A 20,330-nucleotide genomic window follows, 5' to 3' on the forward strand; every position below is an offset into this window, starting at 1 on the left:
GACTTCTGTGATCTTGTACAATATGGGACCAGCCACAGGTTCCCACACAATGCTGTGCACCCCACTGGGGGCGTGGGAAGGATTTTCCAGTGGGGAGAGCAGAAGCAGGTGCTGACCATGGGGTAGGAGCACAGACCAGAACTGAGAGGCTCTGCCAGCCCAGCAGCAATGGGCGGGGGGCATGATGGGCACCCCACAGTGTGGGGAGGAGGTGGGAGGAGAGGAGCAGCAGAAGGTGTGACCCTGGTTTGGGCAGGAGAAGGAAGCAGAGGTGTGAAGGTTTTCCTGTTCCCGTCGGTGTATGTGACAGGGAGCTGTTGCCACCAGTGCCTGCTACGACAGCCGGCACCTCAGCTCTTCTCGGGCACCTCAGCTCTTCTCGGGCACCTCAGCTCTTCTCGGGCACCTCAGCTCTTACTGGGATCGAAGCAAAAGGAAATAAAACCTCCCGTTTCAGGTTGTCATGAAAAAAACGCTCCACCGACTGCTTGTTTTCAGTAAACGTTCTTGCCCTGAGATTGCCAAGGGGAAAGGAAATGCTTGTGCACAGGGTATCTGTGGAAAATGAAAACACGGAAACCAGTTTGTCCCCTGGAAACCTTCTCCCCGGAGCTGCTTTCCCGCCTCTCCCCCGCGCGCTCCCTCAGCCCCCAGCGCTGCAGCGGGTAACGACGCCCCGGGCGCGGAGCCTGGAGGATCCGCCGGCTACGAACGCTCCAGGGCCACGTTCTCGGGTGCGGGTCCGGGTCCCGGGCAGGGTGGGTGCGGGTTCCGGTCCCGGTCCCGTCCCGCAGCGCGGGAGGCGGGGCCTGAAGCCGCGGCGGGTCTCGGCGCGGAAAGGTGACGTCACTCGCGCGTGGAAGCCGCCACCCGCACCTCTCAGCACGCGTCTCCCAGGTGGGCCCTTTAAACCCCAGCTCGGCTTCCTATTGGTCACCCGAGAAGATTGGCATGTCATCAGCCAATCAGACGCCTGCCTTCTCTCCTTTTAGCCAGTGAGAGCGAAGGGGCGGGGCCGCGGCGCCCGCGTGGGGCTCAGTTCAAGCGCGGAGGAGGCGGGGCCGAGAGGTGCGTGCGGGGAGGGGGCGGGCGCGCGCCTGGCGCCCCCATCCCGCGGGATCCCCGGGGTCTCCCGGGGTCTCCGGGAGCTCCTGGGATCTCCCTTCCTCGCCGGGCCCGGCTGGGGCTGCGGGAGGGTGGGCGCGGGGGTGGGTTCCCCCCGCAGCGCAGCTCCCGCTGCCGGCCCTGGCCCCGCAGAGGGCGGGAGCTCGGGGTGCGCTGCCCGGCAGCTGGCGGGGGCCCCTGCAGGCGGGGCGGGGAGGCAGCTCTTCCCGGGGGGGGCCGTTCTGCTCCGGAGAGAGCCCCGCGCTCACGGTTGAACGCGGTTGGGTCGCGAGGCGTTGGCTCAGCCCCCAGTAAAGGAGAAAAAGCAGCCCCGGGGGGCCGGGGTGAGGCCAGGAGGGGCCTCCCCAGCGCTGCCCGCCCAGGTTGGTGCCTTCCTGGGCCCGTCCTGGCAGGGCTGTCCCTGCGGGGCCCGGCCCCGCTCCCGCCGCTCCGCGCGGTGCCGCGGGGGGTTCGTGTCCCTCGGGTTCAGCTGAGCCGGTGCCTGCCGAGCTGGGGCTGTGGGTTGTTTGTGCTTTGCTAGGATGTTTCCAGCTAAATATTTGTGCTTGAGTTCAACTGTTGCGTTTGTGTCGTGAAAGTGACGGTGTCGGGGCAGCTGCCGAAAGCCGCGAAGCCCGGGGGTTCTCTCTGAGAAATAACGTGCAGTTGCAATTAGAGCTGCTTGCAGAGCCAGGTTTCCTGCTGCCCCTGGTCGCTGTTGCCCTTCCCTCGGTGTAAAACGCAAGATAAGGCTTGTGAGATGTGATTCTTCGAGTATAGTTTTGCCACGTTCATCTCTGTGCAAACAAAGAAACCCCCGTGCAGTCTAAACAGAAGTGAGGGTTTGGAACTATCTGTGTAGTGATCAGCTGGGCTGGCTTTTTCTTGTGGGAATGCACGTGTGCACGGATGGGGCCGTTCGGAGGTGACTAACAGGCACATTCATGAGTTTTGAGAAGAAAGAGGTATAATTGGTGTTGTCTGAGGGAGGCAATTGATCAGTGTGGGGTGTTACGACCTGCAGAAAGCACAAGCATCAGCTGTGGGGAATTGCTGCCAGGTGGGTCAGTGAAGTATCTCCCACAACGGGGCCTGGGAGGACAGTAAACTTAGCTGTAATCATTCCTAAAGGGAACACGGTGAAAATTCTGCAAGATGGATCCAAGTTCTGTGCAGCCATATGTTTCATAGTGAAGTAGTCACACACAGTTCTGGTACCAATGTAATTATAGTTTCACTTTGGCCATATACAAACCTGACATTTAATATTCAAAGTTCTATTTAATATATATATATATTAAAAAAAAAGGTTCTAATTGCAGTTTGGTGGTTTCTATTACAGAATAGTTCTAATTGAGAATGCCGAAAATGAATGTGGAAAAAAAAGAAAAGAAGGCAGAAAAAAGGAAAAAGCTGAAGCCCCACGTGGCCCAGAAGGGAGAGCTGGAATCAGAAACTGAACCAAAGAAAAAAAAAGAAAATCTGCAGGTAGGTCCTCCAAGTTCTGACTTTAATTCAATAAAATGAAGATACATTATTACACGTGATGTGAGAGTTTTAGAGATTCAATACTGCATTGGAATGGGAGCCAGGAGGATGCTGAAGGGTCTGGATGATTTATGAGGAGCAGCTGAGGTCACTTGGATTATTCAGTTTGGAGAAGAGGAGGCTGAGGGATGACCTCATTGCAGTCTATGGCTTCCTCAGGAGGGGAAGAGATGGGGCAGGTCCTGATCTCTTCACTCCTGTGACCAATGACAGGACCTGGGGAAATGGCAGGAAGCTGAATCAGGGGAGGTTTAGGTTGGATATCAGGAGAAGGGGGGTTGAGCACTGGAACAAGCTCCCCAGGGCAGTGGTCACAACACCAAGCCTGTCTGAGTTCAGAAAGCATTTTGATGATGCTCTCAGGCACATGGTGTGATTCTTGTGGTGCCCTTCACGGGGACAGGAGTTGGACTTGTTGATCCTCATCAGTCCCTTCTAACTCAGCATATTCTATGTACAATTTGATTCAGTTGCAGTGATTCCTTGGATTTCATATAATTAGAGTGAAAGTTCAAAGGAGAAGATAAATTAAGCCAAATCTGGATATAATTGTGGCCGTTGGAGTACATCATGATCTCTGTGTGTTTTGGGTGCTTCTGTGAAAGACAGGGACTGAGTGAGAGAATGTGGGGGAAAGGCAAACCAAGTGGCTTTAGGCAACTGTCATATGGCAAAAGTAGGCATAGCTGAAGTCTTCATGTGATCCTGAGTGGCTGGAAAAACATGAGAGATGTTTTCTTAGAAATCCTCTTGATTTTTGAACAGAATGTCAAGTGGCCAGAAGGTGTCAGCAGCCTCTTTGTATTACTGAACATTTCATGAATTAATTTTATGAGAATGAGCAAGAAATGAGCCACATCAAGATGTTGTTTCAGTGGAAGTTTCGAGTTGTGAGTTTTTTGTGATGGATGTGATACATAAGCAGGGAAATTAAATTCTGCTGTTCTGAGGGGTTACTGTAGAACATGGATTAAAGAAATATGGAGAGGTTTGAAACTGTCGAGATATAGAGAAGGAAATGCAAAGATTTTATTTCCTCAGGAACTCTCAAGGTGATGTTAAGCCATGGTCTTAAAAACTCTTGTATGTTTCCTGGTTTAACATAAAATAGATGTGAAATCTGCTTGCTACTGAATTTCTAATGAGATTTGTAGCTAAAGGGAGATCATATAACTAAAAAGCAGTACTTCTTATTTTGTTATTGGACTTTAAGGTCATTGGCAAAAGCATTTTGGAGAGCTTTTGCATGCATAAGGATTTCTAGCTATTTCATTTAGAGTTTGTGAAACATGATGTAAGAAAACCCAACATATTGGCAGTAATTATGCAGAGATATGTAAATTCTTGCAGTTTTGAACTCAGGAGAAATATTCCTAAATAGGGAGAGTGTGCATCTTTCTCTATATCAAAGTAAAAATAGAAAATCTGATATTTATAGCTTAATTAGAGGGAATGTTTCTCCTTTCCTTTGTTGGTGTGTGTTACAGACTTGTAGATTCATGGTGCTTTAATTCAATTTGAGCAAAAATAATTTTCCAGGATAAAACTGTGAAATTGAAAAGTAAAAATTAAGTTTTTGTTGCCTGTGACATTCTGTGTAGTTTCATGTAAAAATGGAAAAAAACAGTCCCAAGTGGGCTTCAAACCCGCCTAACAAGCAGGGCCTTTTTGGATCATCTAATGTCAAGTCATAAGCTCTTTGAGCCCTGTAGTTCCTTTTTGCTGCCTGTGCAGACTGTGGGACTGTGAAAGAAAGAGCAAATATTAAATGGAAAGAGGAATCCATAAAACTTTTGGGGAACACCACTAGGCACAACGGTTCTTAAGGTTATAAAAGCTGGTGTCAGTGGGTGGCTTAACCATCTATGTAGTGTTAGTTTTGGGAGATACTCTCTAAGGTCTATGACAAGCCACCTTTGGCATCAGTTTTATAAACTATAACTGCTGATAGTTAGAAAGTGTAAGTTGCTAGATGATGTTTTTGATTGAAATGGCTGCTGAGGATGAAAAATGCTAAGCAGATCTTAAGCAATTGTACTTCAGAAATGCTGAGTGAAAGTGAAGCTGTTTGGCAGCTCGGGGTTGTTACTCAGCATGTGTGCTCCCAGCTTTGTGTGAAACACCAAGTCACAGTAGCAGCTGTGCTTCGAAATGCTTGTGCTCATCAAACCTTGTCAGCACGGAAGATGTAGTAGAAAACAAGGTGTGTACAGGAGGATGAGAAGAAAACTCCGAGGCTGCAGTGATGTACTCAGTTCAGCTGGATGATTCCAAACAAGACATTTCGATCAAAAATTAAGGCAACTCTTGAGAGTGTTTATTTTGCAGCCTTACTTTAATTTTATTTCTGTGACTTTAAAATTAACTAGAGGCCTTGATTGACCTGCAGAATTACCTGAAGTGTGACAGCTGGATTCTGATGAGCTGTGATTGACTTTTACAGCAGTAACTGAATCAAAGAATTTTTTAATTTTTGCATTTTTAAACTAAGGATAGGTAGACTCCAGTTTCTCCTAAGGAGTCTCCTATGTGATGGGAAGAAGCCAAAACACAGCTCTAGAACACATTGCTTGTGGTGGGAGAAAGTTTTGACTGGTTTATTAAATCACTTTACTCTCCTGTGACTTTTTTTTTTTTTTTATTCCATTCTAGTACAGCAATTTTAGTCTCCAAAGTGGAAAATGTAAATCTCTAATTGATTTTGCTGTAGAGCTGCAGGCAGGTTGAAATGTGTCTTAAATGAGTGGGTTTAGTACATGTTGATCATTCCTTCGTGACATTTGTTTCAAAAAATCTTGCCAACCTAAGACTAAAGCATTTTTCCTTGGAATAACTTGACCTTTCAGAGGAATATGGGTGTTTTATTGATTTTAATCTACTCAATTTCTTCTGTTTACATGAAATAGCAATAAGCAATTCAAGACCAATATAAGTGTTTTCATGAATGATCTTAGAACCACACAGCTCTAAGTGACACATCTGTAGTGGAGCTGAGCAATGCAAGTGTTTAAACTTAATTCAGCCTCGTGTATTTCCCAATAGATTTTCATGTTACTGTTTTATTTTACTACTTGGCAATAAAGCTGACATTTTTAACATTGATTATTTAATTTTTTTTAATGCCTGGACGTTGGTTTAACTTGTTTTTTAGTGATTTTTTGAGGTTTACTAACACGCTTGTGTGTTAAACCTTCCTGTAGTTGAAGGTTATTCCTTTAAGTTGTCACATAACATGAACATAAATAAACAGAGTTAAAATGTGGCATCTAGGCTGGTGGTCTGAAGTTAAAGGCTGGTTTTGTAAATAGAAATGTTCTAATGGCCCTTGTCCGGGAAAAAAGTAATTTTGTTTCAATTCTCTGAAAAAAAAATACAAATGAATTACAGTGTTGTTACTGTGTCATCTTGAAATACCAAACATTGGAAGCGCTTGTTTGCAGTCGCCCGTGTCTTGCTTCTGTTTGCAGATTTCTTCACCCTTCACAATTTCAGCTGCTTTAGTTGTCAGGAAGCTGATTGAAGCAGCAGTGCTGACACTTCCAGCACTTGTAGGTAGGGCACAACACGTTGTGGTTGCCTTGTTTATGAAGGCTGTTTGAGTTCCACCCAGAATGACCTTAAAGTATAAATGGAGCTTTTAACCTCGTCATTTAGGGTAGATCTTGTTTCTCCAGTGCTGCTTTCAGAGCTGCAGGTTTTCTGCAGAACAGTAAGAAATTCTTCCAGTGTTGAACCATCTATTAGATGATGACTCGAAATTCATAATCCATAGAAACCAATATTAATTTCATGTTCCTTCCCAATTTAGTCTAGCAAACATTGTAACTTGAAGGAAGGTTACAGTGACTAAGAGGCAATCAATATTATAAATCAAATCCTGTTGTTCATGGCTGAAGGGTATTTTAGGTAATTAATGCTCGTACAGTCAGTGGGTGTTTTCTTGTATGTTCCTTGTTATCTTCAGCATTGCAAATGGTTGAAGGAGGAGGAACCAACATTTTCCCTAGAAAAAGGCAAAATCAGTGGGAAAGGAATTTAATTTTTGAGATTCCATACAGATAGTACAAACAATGGCAAATAAACAAGTAGCTCTTGGTGTTTCTTCAATCAGAGGGCTTAGTGTGCAGGTGCCCAAACAGTAAGATCTGTTTACTAAATGGAAAATGGCAAAATTAGTAGGGAAAAGGGTTTTTCTGTTCATCTTTTTGGAGCTTATCATAAAGGCCAATATGGAGTTGTTAAGGTTTGCTTCAACACAGCAAACCACACACAAAAAAGAAAAGGATTCTTTAAAATAATTGTTTGCTTGTAGTAGTGAGAACACCATAAAATTATGTTTAAGGTGTGGAGAGAAACATTTTGGCATAAGCTTGGTAGAGTAGCTGGGAATGCTCCTTTCATATGATCTCTAATGCTATTGTGATCAGGTAATAGGAGCAGCAATTTGAGTTGTTTAGTGAATGCAAACCAGATATTTATTGTACAAAACCTATCAAGCAGATACTGTAAAGCTGTCATCAGAAAGTGTATTTTTTTAATGTGACAGCCCACTAATTCATACCAAAGCCTGTTGTGGAAATGGTGAGTTGTGGATGATGTGTAAACAAGCTCAATAATCCTTTATTGTTCCATTAATTTATTTAAAGTAATGGGATGTTTATCTTGTAACCATCAATGTAATTTGTTTTGTATTTTCCCATCCTCAAAAAAGCCATGAAGTTCCACCTTAGTGTGATGTTGCAGGACTTTCTTATGACTGCCAGGCTACCTGTTATAGCTGTATCTAATATACATTAAAAATATATATTTTGGAAAGTGCTAGCATTACAATTCCTTTACCAACTCTTCCTGTGTTTGTTTAGTTTTGCTTTATTGCCTTAATCCTCTGTTGTATGCATTAGTGTTAATTTTTGTTTAAGAAACACGAAGAAAACCAGTGTAAAATATTGAAGAAAGAAAAAAATAAAAAGGAAATTCCAAACCATTCACTTTTAGTGCAGCCTCCTAAAATATAAATCTTGTACTGGTTGGGTTGTTGGGTTTTTTTGGTAATTTAAAAAGTATCTGTAACATGCAAATAGACTTCTGCCCATGTTATGAAGATGACATAAGCTTTCACCCTGTCCCCACTCCTTCATCTCTCCCTACATCTTGATGTGTGGGTACATCAGCAGTTGGCAGTTTTCTGGTGACCAAGGGGGGGTGACACCTATTTCTCAAAATGCCCAAGTTAAATGTCAGTGTGGATATTAGTGCACCCTTGTTGGTCTGCTGCTTTTGGTCAGTTTGCAATTGAAATGTTTGGCCTGTTTCACTTTTCTTTGGGCTGCCTTTCAGGTGAATGTTTATTCTTGCATTATTTGTATTTTCTTTCATACTTGCATAAAAAGAGAAGCTTGCTGGCCCATTGGCTTCTGATTGCCTCTCTGTGGGATGGCATCCTGATAGGTGAGAAAAACTTACAAGTTATAAGCCCATTTGGCATTTATGACTTGGCCTGTGAAGTACTCCTTGGTTTGTCAGCTTTTTTTATCATCTATGCAGCACTTCTCACGTTAGGAAAAATAAAAGAATTAAAAATGCCCAAAATGTAAGGGCAGCTGCTTGTGCAACTGAAAGATTTGCTTCTTACTAACACTTTTGCATCAGAATATTGATACTGTTGCTTTAAATATTGAATTTTCTATACATTTATTTGGGTTTTTTTGAAAGAGGTAAATTTGATTGTCACACCATTTAGTATTTATAGAGAATTGTAGGCCTTTTGTAAAAAGACATCTCTAAGAAGGTACAAAATAGTGTCTGAAATACGGATATGCATAGATTAGGCTGAATAATTTTACATTCCTTTGAAAATTATTTTTGTAATGGTAGGAATAGATTTCCCAGGAAAGAGTATTCACAGCTGGGAAAACAGTTGCTACTTTGAAGATGGTTTTCCCAGGCGAAAGGCTCATATCCCCAACTGTGTTTGGTATAAACAAGATGTGGTGCATTTCTTACTTTTGTTTAAAGGAATTGTGTATTCTTCACTACGTATTAACCAGTGAGAGTTTCATGCTAATTCTGGGTATTTGCCTTAGTCTGTAGACATACAAAGCTAATTCCATACTTTTGTTAATGTAGGCATAGTATTAAATTGGTGGTGAGTTTGGTGGTAAAATACAACTGTTCCTTTCTTGGTATTAAGAGGGGAAATTCTTCTATCTCTTCTTGGAGTAGCACGTACTTGATGTTTCCTCTCGGTTCCCATTCTTAACTCAAGGGTGAGACCTTCCTTGACAGTTCTTGTTAGGTTTCCGGTATAAATCCTTGCTTTCATGACTTAGCTGCAAATATCTTCACAAAATTGAAATTCAGCACAGGATTTCCACTTGTGGGTTGAATTTGTTGAGTAACAATCTTGTAAAGAGCAGAGGTTAGGTTTGCTTGACTACATGTCAGCCAGCTCCAGTCCAGTGAGAATGCTGGTCTCTGTCCTTTGTCAAGTATGATTTTTTTTCTGGTTCTACATTAATGACTTCTCACTCATCATAGAGAGAAGCATCAGAAATGGAAATTGCTGGAAAGGGCCCAAATTTCTGAATAGACAAAAAAATTGGCACAAAACCTGAGAGTATGTACAACTTCAGTGAAAAAAAAAAAGTCGGAGTACACGTTTAAATTCACAAAACACATTCCACTTGGCAAGAAATTGTTGTAGACTTGAAAGGATAAATGTTTCCTACATTCTGATATAGGATAGAGAACAGAGAAATGGGCATTCAAAGGCAATAGTTCTTTTCATGGCTTGAAGCTTGAAAATGTGTACAGTGTAACATACTAATGCAAGCCTGGGTCTTGCGGGGTTATTACTTCCTGTTTATTGCTATTGATACTGTTTTGTTAATGTTAATTTGTTCAAAAAAACTAAAATGGCACAGGTTTGGGTATTATAATGTGTTTATTCTTAAAAGCAGCAGTTTTCTTTCTCCTTGACAGAATGCTGCTGCTTTTTTTAAACAACAAGGGAGTCTGGTATAAAGATTTTTATGAAGTACAATTCATTGTGTGTTGATGGATTAGATTTAAATATTGAAAAACAAGCAACAAAACCAACAAAACCCCCCAAACAAAACCACAATCAAAACAAAACCCCTAAAACAAAAAACCCACAATGTTTTGAAGCAGAGGAAAGGGGGAAGATGATTGCTTCCACAGTATGAGTAAGAAACTAGAATTATTTCACCAGAAGTTTCCTCCTCTAAAATACCTGCTGTGCTTAGATGAGATATTGTGAACCACATGAAAGATTAGTGTATATTTATGTATGTTAATTAATAAATTACAGCACAGATAACATGGCTCTTGGGTATTAGATCAAAGCCACACAGATTAACAAATACTTGTAAAGTGCTCGTCTGTTACATCCAACAGGTAATTAGAGCAGAAAATTAATCTTTTGACTGTTAGAAGCTGCTTGATACAACAAGGATACAAGCATGAAGGTATTTGACAGGGGAACCTCTTGCTTAAGCAGCCAGACTCCATCTTTGAATGCATTTACCTATTTCTAATTGAATCCCACAAGAGTTCTGTAGGACATCAAACAGAAGATCATCAACCAACGTTTTATTAAATTTCTCAGCATTATCTTAATAATTTGCATCTGTAAACCAGGCTTTTGCAAGCAGCATTTATACACAAGGGAAGACAAGCTCTGCTCCTGCCATCTTACACTTTGAAACATGTCAAAACTGCTCAGAGAATGTACCAAAGACTTGGAGCTGCATTGCTTAAAAAAGATCAGAGAGCTTGTATAAAAGAGAATAGCAAACCTTAAATATGTGGGGAAAAGACATGCTTTTAGTAACTGTCATTCTGTCATACCTTTACATTAAGTACTGAATCATAAATGGGAGTTACCTGTGTTTACTCACTTGTAAAATAACTAGGTGGTTACAGAACTGTTACACTGAACTGTAGTACAAAGCTCACTGAAACAGGTCATGGCCTTTCTGTGGACTCAGTAGAGTTTGGAACCTTCTTCTGCCTCATTGGATGGTTCTTATTTTTCTAGTTACTGTTAGAATAGACAAATTTTTCCTATTTTATTAAGAAAGTCCCATATTTCATGGCTGTTCTTATGTCAAAGTCTGTAGCTTTGTCATTTCCTAAAGGCATTTTAAATGAATTTGTGGGGTTTTTCTTTTTGTTTCCTAGTGAAAGTTTACCATGCTTTGTTAAAAACATGCTGTTGTCTTTACAAAGATCTGTCTAGATTAAGTCATGGTCTCCTTAGGGCTTAGGGTACGAGTGGCTGGCTTTTCTGATCCTGTATCTTTTTAATTTTAATTAAATTTTAATATTATTTAGAGTAGGTATATTTAAAAACGTAGGGTTTACTTTTTAGTAATGAACAGTTCAGTAAATTTAGTTCAGTTAATTTAGAAATTAAAAACTTCTGTATTTACCCATAGAAGACTGAACCATTTGAGAAAATAGGTTAGAAATATGTTTTTATCACCAGGGTTGGACAACTTCAAAAGCCTTTCTAAACACACAGGTTCCTTTGTGAGACTCGGACAATAATCTTGAAATTTTTTTAGTGGAATTCACTGAGTGTATGTCAAATAACTGAAGAAGCACGTAAAAGATTGAGTTGAAAGTAATGAGCTGCTCCTGCACTGCCTGAAGTCCTGAGGGGGCATTGCTTTTTTGTTGTCCTCTTGGGTGGCTGGCTCAGTGTGCAGCTGCTTTGTCTTAGCTCCTGCCTGTCTTGCTGACATGTGATGGAATGGAAGTCTAAAAGGAAGCCAAAAGCCAAGGGCTAAAAATTTGGTTTGTCATATGTCAATGTAGAATAAATAATTTGGACAATCCTGTTAAAGGAAAAACACCTAAATTATAAATCTGAAGAGAGGGGGCCCAGATTTTCAAGTCCAGAGTGTCTCTTTGAAACCTGGCTCAGGGCTTGTGCCACAACACACCACCCTGACAGAGCTGAAGAGCTGACAGAAAAGATGGACCTTGTGCATGTTTTAAAAATTACTTGTTTCCTGTCATCTCTTGCTGCAGATTGAACATTTAAAAAAATTTTAAAAAGGCAGTTCCAAGGTGGAAATGTTTTTTGGTGACATTTATTAATTAGAATGTAAAACCAGTAACAATTTCTTAACCTAAGCTGTCTCTGAAGGAGGAATGGCTACATCTAACTGTGCTGATGGCTGCTCTAGATGGAATTGGTAACCTAGGTGTAAACTTATGTTGTAAAGATATAATTCAGCCAATTGAATTAAAGATTAATTTGGCCCTATCCTCTTCTATGATGAAAGTTTTAAATATTTGCCTGATGGTCTGAATGGTTAAGGTAGGACTTCTGGAGTGAAAGGGAAGGATATTGTCCCGTAAGTTAAAATCAAACCCTTATCTTTGTTCATTTCAATCAGAAGAAAATTAATTCATTGCTTCACCTTCATGAGTAGCTATTAAAATTCAAACCTGCCTTCTTCAGACACTCGCTTGTTTTTCCTACTTATGCAGAAACAAGTTCAAAAGGAATTAAATGTTAATCAGTGTTGAACTTGACATGCTTTTACTTACTGTAAACCACGTTTTAACACATTTCTGATGTGACAATCCTAACCATTCAAAATTGTCCAGACATTCTTTTCCTTCTCCCAATCTTAATAAACAGCTGAGAGAATGCAGCAAAATCCTTACATGGGAAGAAATTCAGTTAGCTTTTAACATAACTTGATGGCTGGAAAAAGATTAGAGCCTACACTGTACAGCCAGTGAATTTTGTTTAAAACACAGATACTTAGCCTGAAATTCTAAAAGCATTTTCATGTTAAAACTTTGTGCTCAATTTCTTTTTTAAAAGCTTGCCTATTTGCAAGTTTAGGAGAGAGGATTTTATATGCCAGGTAGCTCGTTTGAAATTAATAATATAAATGTCAGATTACATTGGGGAAATATAAGATGAACTTGTATCTTTTTGCCTTGACAGAAACAATATTGAAGAAAGTAATTTTTTTACGACTTCTGAATTTTGCTTTACAAAAAATATTTTACAGTGTATGCTGTCTTTTAGGATAGGTGGGTTGACTATTCTTCATGCTAGTCTTCTGCTCTTCTGTGGGGAACAGGGGCTGGTGACTTTTCTTGCATCTTGCCTGCATGAAGTCAGTTTTCCACAGATTCTGGGATCGCCTGACTCATTCATTCAAATTCCCTGTCACATGTCCTCACATCATGGAATGCTTTTCATAAATCATTAAGCTTCATCTTGAGACTAACTGATCTTGGTTTTTTCTAAATGTGGGCTGCCTGCCCAGTGGGTATTCAGTGTATCTCCCAAAACTGTTAAAAGGATGCAAAGTTACAGCATCTCCTTAACATGTTTAAATGGGCTCAGACAACAATCTTTCTCATCTCTTTCTACACAGCTGAGGGAAGATTGTTGCTTTCAGTCACATCCAGTTCAGACTGGTGTTAGTTTGTGCTCTTTGGGTTAATTACTTTTGTAGACACTTAATAATACTCTGTGCATTCAAGACATTTTTGTGTTAAGGTATTCTTTCAAAAGCAGTGAACCACTTCAGGGATTCTTTGATTATTTTTTTATTGTATTTTCTTTTTTTCTTCTCCCTCTCCCCTCCCCCCCTTTATTTTTTTCTGTGTGCTTTGCCTAATACTAGACTTGTCTGGGGATTTGATACAGAATATTATAGCAAAGACTGTAAGCATCTGTGATAAACAGGTTTTTAAATCTTGTTATTGTCATCAGTCCAGCATTTTAGAAAGGCATACAGAATCATTTCCTTACATGAAACAATTTGTGAGAGACTAGAAAGAAAAGTTCAGTAGTTATATCAAAATTCTTACTTTGATTTACCATTTATCCTATACTTTAGAAAATGTTTTGTTTACTGATGATAATGCTCCTTAATTTGAAAGAAAACTACATACAGCACAGGAATTTTTGTTCATGGATAAGACATGGCAACAAGTTACTGCAAAAGGATGGGCTGCACAAAGCATGTGGTATATATAAATACATGAAAGTTGCATGGCTTTTCTGTAAATAATACTTGGCACACATTTAAAAAAAAAAAGTTTTGGGCTGAAGTGAGCTATTTTTTCACCTGGGAGAGGACTTTTCATTTATTTAAAGTAAGGTTCATGTTTAAATTTAGTAATTTCAGGCACCATTGAGAAACCTGTGCCAAATTGTCAACAGTAGGAAAGTCATCAGGTAGTTTAGACATATAATTTGTTTAAAATGTACAATTGACTGAATGCAATAATATAGAAACAAACTATTTTGTAGTGTGTATGAGCAGACAGTGGCTGCTATTGTCTGTTTATTACTCTAAGCTTCTGAGCAAAGGCACTTTCTAGATTTCTTATATCCAGTGGGGGTGGAAGGGCTTCTACCATAGCCTTGATCAAAAACCAGATTCTTATGTTTCTATAAAGCCAAACAAGCAGCCACTACAATAGGGAAAGTGTACTCCTGTAACCCAAAAAGATATTTATTCATGTAAAGTGTCAAGATGACACAAACCTAGTAGATCTGAAACTCAGAGGTGTCTTCCTTCATGGAATGGCACTGCCAAGAGAATTACCTGTTCCTTCAGTTCTGTGTGCTCTGAAATAGCCACCTTTCAAGGTACGATTCATGTGTATTGGCAGGCAACAGGACACGGGTCACAGGGCTAATTCCAAAAGTGAAAATCATGAGGAAAAAGGGCTATGTGTGATGTAGCACAAGGGTGGGAGATTTCGTGCTAACTATTGTTTAGCAACTCTTTTATGCACAGGAGGCAAGGCAGCACTTGCCTGTTTCTTGAGAGAAGATATATTTGGTGTTCTTCAGGGAAGATGTAACTAAATGACATTTTGCCTCAGACTGTGGTTAGCAGCTCCCTGCAAATAATCAGCAGTTGCCATAAACTCCACCCTGCAGTTCCTGTTTCTGTTGCAGGAATATCAAGCTATCTATTTCAAATTCAGCCATCATCTTGTGGCCTTTCTGTTTATAGGTCAGGTCTTTTGTGGCCAAAGCTTCCACTAGGAAACTCAAGTATTTCGTGAGAAATATGAGCAGAATCGTGTTCACTGTTTTCTTTATTGCTTAGTAATTTTAGTCATTGTTTTAAGTGTCTATGTTAAAAAATCCTTTAAAATCCATTCATGTACTGATTAATTCGTATATGACATTTGAAAATAGGACAAAGTAGCTTAGTCTGCAGAGTTCTGGTGCTGAAGTCAATGAGCACAGAGGTGAAATGAGTTTGTTCGCTTCTGAGATGCAGCAAGAGATGTTTTAATGATCTTGCACACTAATCTCTAGGAGTTTTATAGTTTCCTCTGAACAAGTTCAGCAGTAACGTGTGCTAAAACATCACTTAGTTAAAAAACCCAATTACATTCTAGCATAAATTAAAAACTATTGTTTTCAAGTATGTGGTGTCAAAGTTTGTTTTCTTAGTATAATTAATGTTCCACTGAACAAAGAAATCTTGAAAGGCCTGTGATTTCTGGAGGTGGGATGGATGGTGCACAAAGTGCAAATCCAATTATAGCAAATCGCCCTTCCCTTAAGTTTTTCCTTCCTAAAAACTGAGGCTTCTGTCATTTGCATAAGCAATTCTTAACTCCTTTGCAGAAAATGGCTTTTTTTTTTTTTTTTTTAAGGCCACAGCGTTTTGTCCTGGCTGTCAAAATAGGCCTGCTAAGTGTAAAGAGGTGTCATGCAACTGGCATTTAAACGTGAAGGCAGATGTGGATGCACACATGCAGACACTGGCATCTTTGACAAAAGGCCCAGTTATGTGTGTCCTGGGAAAGACTGTCTTGGACAATCCTTGACAGAACACAGCATTATGTTTTGCTTCTGTGAGGTTGTTTGAGATGAGCAATATAGTTAGAGATTATTTCAGTTTTGATGAAGTACTGGTGTAAACACTAGATTACATCTATGAGACGAAAACACCACTGGGCTAGATTATATCAAGATTTAAAAAAGCTACTCATGGAAGACATGCTAGAATACAGTGACGATAGTAGGATGTAGTTCTTCTAAACAAAGTCATTTATCTTAACATATTTGGATGAAAAAATCAATGCTTCTGCATCTCCACATCAATATGTTGTAATGATTTTTTCCCCCCTCTTATGGCAGCTTCATTATTTCAGTGGAAGTACCTCATATACACCAGCAAAGTAGCATCTCTGATAATCAGGTTACATGCAGAGTCTTCCGAACTTGATAACATTTCCTTCTATATTGTCATTCGTATAAGTATAATACAAAATAAAGCTCCTTCAGTGCTCGGCTTTTAATAATCCTGTTCTTAATTAAATATAAATCTGACTAGAACGTATTCTTCTACATTAAAGTCTTGTCATAAAAACATTTTGAATATAAACCTGCAGTGCTCAGTAGAGCGATACAATACATATACACACACAAAGACACTTTATTCTCTTAGTAGCAAGCGTTTTGTTCACTTCTTGCACAACTTCACAGTCATGTGTTTCATACAACCACTACTAAATCAGACCTCTGATTGCTCGTTGCTGTCAGGAATGACAGATGTTAAGGCAGCCTGACAGAAGCGATGTAACGTTGACATTTTTGTTTTCTGCTCAATGTACAGTCGCAGTTTGTCTCTGAAGGTTTCCCCTAGAAAACTGTAAATTAAGGGGTTCAAGCAGCTATTTGAGAAAGCTGCCAGATTCACGATGTGTCCTGTTAAAGGATAGTCATGTCTGAAGGATGGGCTGCTTGAAGAGACTGGCTCGCTCTTCTTTTGAAGAAGTTGAACACTAATGAAGACATTTTCAGGTAGCCAGCAGATAAAGAAGACCAAGACAACAACAAAAATCATTCGAAGAGCCTTTTGGCGCCGCAGACGGAGACTCCTGTGCTTATGTGCTCTTATAAGAACTCGAACAATTAACGAGTAACAAAGCCCAATGATCACAAAGGGGATAATAAACCCCAGGGTGATTTCTAGCCACTGGATTTCTTTTACATCTGCAAAACAAAAATAGACCTCTCCGGTGTGTTGTAAATGCACAGCTGTAAATGGAACTAGTGCTGCAGAAATAGATGCCATCCATATGAGCCCACAGCTTAATCTAGCGTGTTGCATAGTGCGAAATATGTTGGACCTCATTACTTTTGCAAGTGCCATGTATCTGTCAAAACTCATCCATGTCAGAAAGAAAATGCTGCTATACATGTTGATCTGAAGGAACAAAGACATAAAGGTACAAATAATAGTGATATCATAATACTTTTCATCAAGATTAAAAACCTCAATAAGAGAATCAGCAACTAAAATGAGATCAGCTACTGCAAGATTTATGAAGTAAAGATCTGGAATGGTCATTTTTTCACGAAAGCTTATGTTGACTACCAGGATCAGGATGTTTCCAACAAAGCCAATAGGAAAGAGAAATATTGTGTAAAGACATGATAAGAAAAGCCCAATAACATATTGTTGGTGTTCTGATTTATCAGCTAATCTGGAAGATAGGCTTTCATTACACAAATGTGATCCATTTAAATTAAAACTTGTGCTGTTACATATAACAGGTGATATTGAGGCAGAATAAGTTTCCATCGTTAAAATATCTGCAGAGAAATTAGTCCTCACAGTTTGGTGGCAATGCCAAAAAAATCAGGTTTCTTGTTGTTTTAAACTAAGTTCACAGTAAGCATTTTGATTGGCATGGAAAAAGATGTCCACGTTTGTAGAGGACATTAAAATTCTTTAGAAGTCAAATTAATTAGACTTGAAGCATAACAGTACAAATAGTAAATGTCTCAATTTTTTTTTTACAGGACACTAGATACATTGTAAATAAGAGAATTTGCAGTTCCCATGTGCCTTAAGCTTGTGTAGGAATCTTTTTACCATTATAGTACTTGCATCTCTATTAAAAGCTTTTCATCAACAGTGTTTCTTCTTGCAGGTTGGAAGGTAGTAGTATTTTAACTTCATTTGCTTTCTTTTAGTAATCGATGAGCATCCTTGGACCTGCAGTTTGCAAATGAAACATAATTAATCTGATACTTCAGCATTATACCATATGCTTCTGCTAATTTAACGTAGACAGATGAAGAGGAGGTAGATAAGTAGGAAACATGTTTTAATACATACACAAAGGTTCAGCTAAAACAATCTTAAATTTGTTCTAGATGATAATATGTTGTGAGGGCAGATCTGTTAAAATGCTGTGTACCCTTCAGGGATTCAATAACAGAAAATGTAGAAATATAGAAAATTAGTATTTCAGCTTGCTGACAGAGTTTGTTGTGGATTTGTTTTTTTTTTTACTATATAGATATATATTTAAAAAGAAATATCTCATCAGGAGCTTGTAAAGCTATTAAGTAGCAGAGTCTGTGACTGAGAAGGCAACGTAGATGAAAAGCAGTTGGTTTCTTCTACTTTCAGGGGGAAGGAAAGGCACATTTTAGAAATGGAGGTAACCACACAAGCAGCAGATTGATTCACACCAACATTATTATACTCAATCTGCTTTTCTTTGTGATTATTTATGTTACACTGACTTCCGGATAGGAATGGAAAATATCACTTAGCTGCTTTGTTTACTTACAAATGTTGAATGCTATGGACTTGAAGCATTGCTGGAAGTTTATTTAGAACAAAAAAAATAAACACAAACAAGCAAAGGACACCCCAACAAATAAAGCAGCAAGAAAATTATAAGCCAGGGTGTTTCATGTTTAATTTTAAATATTTTTAATGGTTTTAATTTTCATCTTAGTACCAAATCCTCAATTTTAATTACATTAAAACATGTAAAAAAAGTGAAATTGTGTACTAGTAAAATTAATGCGTATTTCCGTATTTGAATGACTTAAATCTTGCTGCTGTACAGTCTGGGAGAGAAAAAGGAGCAGACCACTAATGGAGTCAGAGTGGCAGAATATTTTCAGTCAGAAATACAGCTCTCAGTTTGCTTAAATATATTCAAGTTATCAGAAGTAGTTAACAGATACTTAAAGATACCGTTCCAAAGCTTTTGTTGCTTAGTGAAATAGGTGTAAGGACACAGCAGCTGTTGCTGTGTTTTGAATCATTTTCATAATGTAAATCTCTGCTAAAATGCCCAAATGAAATGACATTTCACAGAAGAAGGTTTGATGTTTGTTTCAAGCAGCTATGGAAGTCAGACATGAACTGTTGTCTTTTATGTAGCATCCTTTTATTGCTGAATAAGGCAGTAAAACTGCTTTAAATACAATAAAAGATAAGTTAACAGTCTAAGCAATTGATTTGAAAAGGTCAGTCTGTGGTCAGATTTTAATGACATCAGAAAGGCCACCAAAAGCCAAGCCATTACAAGCATTACAGGTAACCAGGTACTGGAAAACACTTTATTTTACCTTAATTCCATTTCTTTAGAGCTGATTTTCCTCCAGACAACAGAAGGCTGGTTCTTGCTCGGGTACACGCTTCATGGATGCATCAACTTCAGCTGCCCTGTCAGTAAAAACTTGTATTGAGGTGTGCAGAGCTGCAGTGAATGCCACTTGTTGATGATTCAGCAGTAAAACAAATCATATAAAAGTCAATTCTGTTTTAAAAGGTCCAAAATAATGGATAGTTTACAACAGCAAAATACAGATCTTGCTGCATGTCCTTGGCAATAAAACAAGCTTTATAGATTCCCAGGGTTGCTCTAATTTGTGTGCAGTTGAAGTGCTGCTGAACAGCCTTATAAGGCTAGAATTAACCCTGTTTCTGCTGGTTTCTTTTTTACTAGAGCTAGCCAAGCATATTTTCTTTCATAGCTGTCAGTTTTATTTTGCCTAATGTTCATTTCACCTTCTGTTCTGCCTCTAGCAATTTTTCAAATCATATAGTCCATCCCCAACCTACAGCTCAGCTGATCAGTAGTTAAGAGATTGCAAACTGTAACTGAGCATGTTTAACAGAGATGTATAGCAATAATTACTGTTAGATGTGATATTTTTTTAAAAGCCTCTGGACAATCTAAAGAGAAATGTTCTGTTGAGAGAAATCTGGCAGCTGAGAAAGGGTCATTTACTAAACTGACAATATACATTTAAGTTTTCCTACCTTCAAGTCGATCCCATTTTGCATGCTTGTATTTAAATGCTCAGGCATACATCATCATCCTCACAATTCTTAGAACTGTTGAGCTAAAAATCACAAGGATAAAACACACGTATTTTGCAGTGAATGTGGAGCCCTGGTCTTGCATAAAAGCACAAGTATTGCAGGTGGAGTTTTGCATTTCATCTGTAGAGGGGGAAAAACTACTTGACATTTCCAGAAACACTGCCTGCTGGTGGCTAGAATTCTTAGAACAAAAATAATATTAAACCTTTCTCTCTCATGAAAGAGATTTTACTTCTGTAAATAGCTTTTTATGATTGTATTGATCTGATAGCTGAGTGCTCAGTGCCATTAGTGGATGTGCTGTACACTAAGGCAACATTCTATTGCTACTGGAGTAAGATGAACTGGATCTCAGCATTTAGGATTTCAAGCAGACAATGATACAGTTTCAGAAGTAAGGAGCAAGCAAATAATATGTCGTGATAATGGATGTAGTACATCTATTACAGTGGTCAAATATTTTTAGATTACAAAAGAACTCATCTGTAGAAAAGTGAAGCAAAA

The 20,330-nt window shown here is 39.3% G+C and overlaps 1 protein-coding gene across 5 annotated transcripts in view; it reads left to right on the forward strand.

Annotated features, from left to right (window-relative positions):
* Window positions 1-1,029: 1,029 nt before the first annotated feature.
* The window catches only part of C14H7orf50 (chromosome 14 C7orf50 homolog), a 122,749-nt gene continuing 103,448 nt past the window's right edge, over window positions 1,030-20,330 (forward strand). Inside the window, exons 1-2 of one of the 5 annotated variants that reach the window (XM_051632649.1) lie at window positions 1,030-1,068; window positions 2,447-2,592. In XM_051632649.1, coding sequence (XP_051488609.1) covers window positions 2,464-2,592 — 129 coding nt within the window. In that variant the 5' untranslated portion in view covers window positions 1,030-1,068; window positions 2,447-2,463. Of the gene's footprint in view, window positions 1,069-1,366; window positions 1,488-1,822; window positions 2,165-2,446; window positions 2,593-20,330 lie in introns of those variants that run through there. The other 4 variants (XM_051632643.1, XM_051632644.1, XM_051632645.1 and 1 more) reach the window with 4 other exon arrangements.

Source organism: Apus apus, chromosome 14, assembly GCF_020740795.1.
Source record: "Apus apus isolate bApuApu2 chromosome 14, bApuApu2.pri.cur, whole genome shotgun sequence".
NCBI classification, from domain to species: Eukaryota; Metazoa; Chordata; class Aves; order Apodiformes; family Apodidae; genus Apus; species Apus apus.